Here is a 5,958-nt window from a genome sequence, read left to right as displayed (position 1 = left end):
AGGACGCCACCCTCCCCCGGCCCCTGCCCCCCCCGCCCCATACCTCGTGCGTGTGTGTGACGGAGCAGCCTCACACCTCTCGCTCTCCCTCCCTCTCTCGCCCCCCTCGCCCCTCCCCCCCCCACCCCCTCCCACCGCCACCACGCACCGCCACCACCAGCCCCTCCCCCCTCTCTCGCAGGCGCGTGCCCTCGACGATCTTCTCGCCGACGCGAGCGAATGGGGCGAGAGCACTCCCCTCACGGCGCCGGCCGATGCAGGCGAGCCCGCCGCCTCGGCGCCGGCCGATGGCACGGCAGATTTGCTTGGCCTGGGCTTGGATGAGCCCACCGTCAAATCGTGAGGAGGGGGCACGCCGAGCGCCGCTGCTGCGGTGTCTTGACGCAGACGCGGCTGGTTCTTACCAGAGCGAGTCCATGCAAGCCACTTCCGCAGGAGTAAAACCTCGTATTCGGGTATTTGTGTTCATATAAGACACGTGCGTTGTGAGAGCTCAGACTGTCCAGCGCTCAATTGTCAATAGACACATGAGTGCCGCGATCTCATGAGTCATGTGAATACGGCTTGGCGGTCCCGGGGTGAGCGGTGTGGGTCACGGGTTCAGGCTCACACGCTCAGGGCGGCGCAGCATGCGCGTGATTGATAGAGTATGATTTCTCGCTCTCTCGCCATCCAGAGTCCGCCACCCTTAAAGTACCCCGCTGGGGCCGGTTCCGCAGCCCGCGAGAGCCGAGCAGCCGACAGCGGGGCCGTGCCGCGGGTGCCTACTGCCGAGTGCCACAAACACTGCGCCGTCCCGCCATCACCTACAACGTACAAGGCTGTCTTGTGTGATGGTTGGGTCTTGGGATGTCCAAACGCCACCATCTTGGCTCTTGCGACCTCAAACCCGCGAGCTGTATGGGTGGTCCTGACGTCGACAGACGCCCGAGGACCACGGTAAAGCTGAGCCGTAACGCGTCGACAAGGCTCGTCTGAGCCCGTGGCGGTCGCCGGCTGAGTCGCTGTGCACGGGCCGGTACCTCAGGCGTCACCTCCGCAGCCTCAGGTCTCAAACTCCATCACCTCCGACGGGACGCCTTCGGTGGCACGCTCGGCGGCGTACTTTCTGCAGCTCCATCTCGAGAACGGCGTCGAGCCTACTCACTCCTGCTGGATCCACGCACTCCCTGGGACTCCTGCTGGATACACGCACTCCCTGGGAATGCACGCACTGCATGGGTAAAAAAAGAGTTTTTGGCGCAGATTTTTTCTTCTTTCTGGCGGCATGAGCGGCGCCATCCTCCCACCCGCCTCGCCGACCTGGCTCGGGGCGACCTGGCCTGGCTGCGCGCCTTCCTCTCCGGGCAGGGGACGGACGGCACGTCACGCATTGCCCAGCTCGACGCGCGGCACGACACCGAGAGGCAGGACACGCTGCTTACCTGGGCTGCTTGTCACGGGCAGGCCGAGGCGGTGCGGCTGCTGCTCGAGGTCGGCGCGAGTGTCGGGGCGACGACTGGTGGCGGCGCTTCCGCGCTGCATATCGCGTGCCAACAGGGCCACGTCCAGTGCGCGCGGCTGCTTCTCGAAGCGAGCGCGGCGGTCAACCAAGCGGCGGGTGGAGGCTTCTCGCCGCTGCGCATCGCGAGCCAGCTGGGCCACCTCGAGATCGCCCAGCTGCTGCGCGACGCTGGCGCTGACATCAACCAAGCCACGCAGGATGGTGGCACGCCGCTGCTCATCGCGTGTGCGAAGGGCCACCTCGAGATCGCGCGGCTGCTTCTCGAGGCTGGCGCGGCGGTCAACCAAGCCACGAATATTGGCGTCACGCCTCTCTTCATGGCGTGCCAGAAGGACCACCTCAAGATCGCCAGGCTGCTCCTCGAGGCTGGCGCGTTGGTCAACCAAGCCAGGGACGACGGTACCACGCCGCTGTACATGGCGTGCCAGAAGGACCACCTCGCGATCGTGCGGCTGCTGCTCGAGGCTGGCGCGGCGCCCGACCAAGCTGCTGATGACGGCGCCACGCCGCTGTTCGTCGCGTGCTACAATGGCCACCTCGAGGTCGCCAAGCTCCTCTCCTCCTACGGCGCCTCCCGCGCCGCAACGCCCCTCGGCACGCCCGACGAGGTTGCAAGCCGTGAAGGCCACGCCGACCTCGCTGCCTGGCTGGTCGCCAGCCGCGGCTGGACGCCGCTCCAGCACCTCGAGGCGTGCCTGAGACTAGCGGCCGAAGGCGTGAGCGCGCTGTCCTCACTCCCATTGCCCCTCTTCCGCAGGCGCTCACCGTCGACCGGGCGCGGGCACTGCTGCGCGGCGGCGCGGACTCTTCGGCCGGCGAGCCTTCGGCCCTCGAGCGGGCGCGCGTCCTTTGCTCGTGGGGCGAGTCGGATCCGACCGTTGCGGCCGTCGGTTCCACAGTCGCGATCCACTCTCTGGTCTCGCGGCCGTCGATGAACGGAAAGGTCGGCGTCGTCGTCTCCGCGAGCGCTTCGACGGGCCGCTTCGGCGTGCGCGTGGCGGGCGAGGCCAAGGCGCTTGCGCTCAGGCGCGCAATGCAATGGTCTCTCCCCGACTCGCCGGATCCTTGCTTTGACACACCTCTGCCAACCCTCAGGCCGGCCAACCTGCAGCCAGCGGCCGAGGCGGTGGAGGTGGGCGGGCTCATCCTCAAGGCGACGGAGTGGTCGCCGCAGTCGCACGAGCTCTTCCCGGAGGCGGCTCGCAAGCGGGCGGTCGAGGTGATGCGGCTGGGCTACCTGATCGCCTGGGACGAGGAGCGTTTCGACAGCCGCGAGGGAGCGGCTCCAGAGCTGGCGGACATCTGGCGCGGCTTTGTGCTGCCAAGGGTGGTGGTGCGATGACCGCACAAGCCGCCAGCAAAACGGTCGAGAACTCCTGTGTTTTCGTGGGGCAGGCCCCAAACGCAACGTGTCAGGGTCGTTTGGGTGGTGCAAATGAGCGCTCGCAAGGGTCAGAGGGAGTTACGGAAAATTAGCGCGAGGGTCCAGGCCGACTACACGGTAAGGCATACGGACCTTGCAGTAAACCTTTTCCTTCTAAGCAGGGCTACACAATGACCCCATAGTGTGTGGGGGTCGCCGCGATATACCAGCGGCAGCGCCCCGATCGGATCGGATAGGGTCCCAGGACATCATAGCGCAACGCCTGGGGGTGATGACATGAGTACAGTATGCAAATCCTGGACGTCGTTATTCACACCAACGTTCACACACGGCGCGGCGCAGAGCCATGCGCGCAGCGCGCTCCGCGATCGCGGCTCGCGCGTCGCGGTCGCGGCGGCGATCCGCCAATGAGCAATGTCCCGCTCGGCTCGGACGCACACGCTGAAGGACACATCTCACATGCAAAGCCGGGGTCGTACAGCCGGGCACACACATATTCACAACATGCATGCATGGTGGCCGGGCGCAGGCACATGCTTGTACGATGGGCCCAGGCCCGTCGAACGTGCGGGGCACACTCCTCCTCTCCACACCCTGATGGGGGGAGGGGGAGGAGGAGGGGCGGAGAGACACGCGGGGCTGGGGGAGCGGCAGCACGCGGCGCGCGGGTTCGGGCCGGCGCACAAAAGCTCAAGCTGGGCGACGACCGCCTCCGCGCCGAGGAGGGCGGCAAGGGCAAGGCGTCCTGGCTGCCTCCCCCCGACCGCCGCACGACGTGACCGAGAAGAGGAATTGAGCTGAGATCCGAGAGAAGCGGCGGCGGGGCTCTCCGAGATGGCGGGCGGCGAGGGCGGCCGCTTCCGTGGCCCGGGCGCGGGCTGCCGCCCCGCGCGTGCAAAGAAGCGAGCTGTCCACTGTGTAGTAGCAAGCAAGGCGATTTGCGGTTGCTCGAGGTTGCGAAGGATGGCGCAGCGAGGCTCGACCTCGAGACACACGCGTGAGATGCGCGCCGGCCGCCGCGCCTGGCTTTCGTTCAGGCTGCTTTGTCTGGGGCGTTTGTCTGGGGCGGATGGTGGACACTAACGGGTTTATAGTACAACACATGCACAAGTACCAATTCCGAACCCCCTCCAGGCCCCCCCACGCCACTCGCCGCCGCGGCCAGAGGAGCACAGGACAAGGCGACAAGAGCGCTCCGACAAGCTGGTTCGTGGTCTGACAGCCCGGCCGACAGCATGTGTCTGACGGTCTGACAGCAGCGCTGACAGCTCGACAGCCCGACACCTCGCGACGCAGCAGCATAGACCGTACAGCTTCTTTCTTGCGCCCCATATGAGGCTTGAGGGTTAACAAAACTTGAGGCAATGGAACATGTCACTTTGGGGGGGGGGGAGGCGGTGCTGCGCGAACAAATGCACATACAAAACACCGCTCCGCGGCGCGCCCCTCTCATCTACGCTCCCACTCGTACGATAGACGGAACAACAGCGCCCCGGGGCCGGCACATGTTGTGCATGTGCATGTGCATGTGCATGTGCATGTGCATGTGCAACATGCACATGTCATGTGCATGTGCAACATGCACATGTGCATGTGTCGCTCAGTGAAGACTGTCAGTGTCGCTCCGCGGGCCGCCCCGGCCCCCTCTGCACGGGCGCATTTTTTTTGACGAGCGTACTGCATAATGCATGTGGTAGAATGGCTCTCTATCATATTCGACTTTTACGTGCGTGGGGTGAGAGCGGGCCGTCCGCAGCGGCAACCGCCATCCCGCCCCCCCCCGCCCCCTTCGCCCTACTCGTCGTCCTCCTCCTCCTCGTCGTCGTCGTCTCCCTCTGGCAGCCCGTGCTCTCGCTTGAGGTCGAACGGCCTAACACAGAGCTCCTGGCGTCGTAACAAAAGAAATCGCGGTCGGCCGGCTCGCCGCTTGATGTGTCGAGGCGCCAGCTGTTCTGGTACGGATCCACCGGCCGCATCCGCTCGCCAAACATCGTGGCGAACGTGCCTGCGGCGGGGGAGGGGCGGACAGACATGTGCACATGTGCATGTGCATGTGACGGATGCGACGCTCGAGCACACAAGACAACGACCACCGCATGCAGAGGCAGGAAGGGCGGCTCACTGCCGCTCTCCGGCGGCGGTACTGCCGCTCTTCCGGCGGCGGTACTGCCGCTCCTCCGGCGGCGGCGGCATGAGCACAGCTAAGTGAGAGAGGAGAGGCGACGAGGCGGTTCTCGCGATTGCCTTCTCTGGGGACTGTCCGTTCAAACTGTCCGTGTGCGCGTGCGTGTGCGCATGTGCGTGTGCGTGTGTGTGTGTGTGTGCGCGTGCGTGCGTGCGTGCGTGCGTGCGTGCGCGCGTGCGTGTGTGTGTGTGTGTGTGTGTGTGTGTGTGTGTGTGTGTGTGTGTGTGTGTGCGTGTGCGTGTGCGCGTGTGCGCATGCGCATGTGCGTGCGCATGTGCGTGTGCGTGTGCGTGTGCGCGTGCGCGTGTGCGTGTGCGCATGTGCGTGTGCGTGTGCGCGTGTGCGTGTGTGTGTGTGCGTGCGCGTGTGCGCGTGCGCGTGTGCGTGTGTGCGTGTGCGTGTGCGTGTGTGCGCGTGTGCGCGTGTGCGCGTGTGCGCGTGTGCGCGTGTGCGTGTGTGCGTGCGCGTGTGCGTGTGCGCGTGTGTGCGTGTGCGTGTGTGCGTGTGTGCTGTGCGCGCGCGGTCTCAGTGCTGGCTGTGGGCGTGGCATGTGCGTGTGGCATCTGGCCGCGCGCCGATGCCGCCGAGCACGAGAGCGAAGGCAATGGCGAGGTCCCTCACAGCCTCGCCTGCGGGTGCGGGGGCGGAGGTAAGGTAAGGTAAGGTAGGGTAAACTTCTCCACACACACGAGGTGGTGGGGCAAGGGCCAGGCTGGTCCCTCGCGTCTCCACGTGTAGACGGCAGGAGCCGGCACGGCATTCAAAGTGCAAGGCCCAGTGCGCGTGGGTGAGCGGAGGTGGGGTGGGGCGGGGCGGGGTAGGGTGGGGGCAGTGTCTCGGCAGTATCTTGGAAGTGGCTCGGCAGTATCTTGGAAGTGGCTCGGC

At 66.0% G+C, this 5,958-nt stretch overlaps 2 protein-coding genes across 2 annotated transcripts in view; one reads left to right on the top strand and one right to left on the bottom strand.

Annotated features, from left to right (window-relative positions):
• Positions 1-629: 629 nt before the first annotated feature.
• On the top strand, positions 630-2,846 carry EMIHUDRAFT_229311 (hypothetical protein; the record flags this gene model as incomplete). Its single annotated transcript, XM_005786166.1, has 3 exons — positions 630-647; positions 2,262-2,545; positions 2,600-2,846. 3 exons carry the CDS (start codon positions 630-632, stop codon positions 2,844-2,846), a joined length of 549 nt encoding a protein of 182 aa, XP_005786223.1.
• A 1,836-nt stretch (positions 2,847-4,682) lies between these two features.
• The window catches only part of EMIHUDRAFT_363787 (hypothetical protein), a gene marked incomplete at its 3' end in the record, with an annotated part of 2,075 nt that continues 799 nt past the window's right edge, over positions 4,683-5,958 (bottom strand). The window contains exons 4-6 of the mRNA XM_005786165.1: positions 5,665-5,702; positions 4,848-4,893; positions 4,683-4,758 (exon numbers count right to left, since the gene is read on the bottom strand). Coding sequence (XP_005786222.1) covers positions 4,683-4,758; positions 4,848-4,893; positions 5,665-5,702 — 160 coding nt within the window. The remainder of the gene's footprint in view (positions 4,759-4,847; positions 4,894-5,664; positions 5,703-5,958) is intronic.

The sequence above is a fragment of the Emiliania huxleyi genome, assembly GCF_000372725.1.
Source record: "Emiliania huxleyi CCMP1516 chromosome Unknown EMIHUscaffold_154, whole genome shotgun sequence".
Lineage (NCBI taxonomy): Eukaryota > Haptophyta > Isochrysidales > Noelaerhabdaceae > Emiliania > Emiliania huxleyi.
The sequence above is the reverse complement of the archived record's forward strand: the minus strand, read 5'-3'. Positions and strand labels throughout refer to the sequence as shown.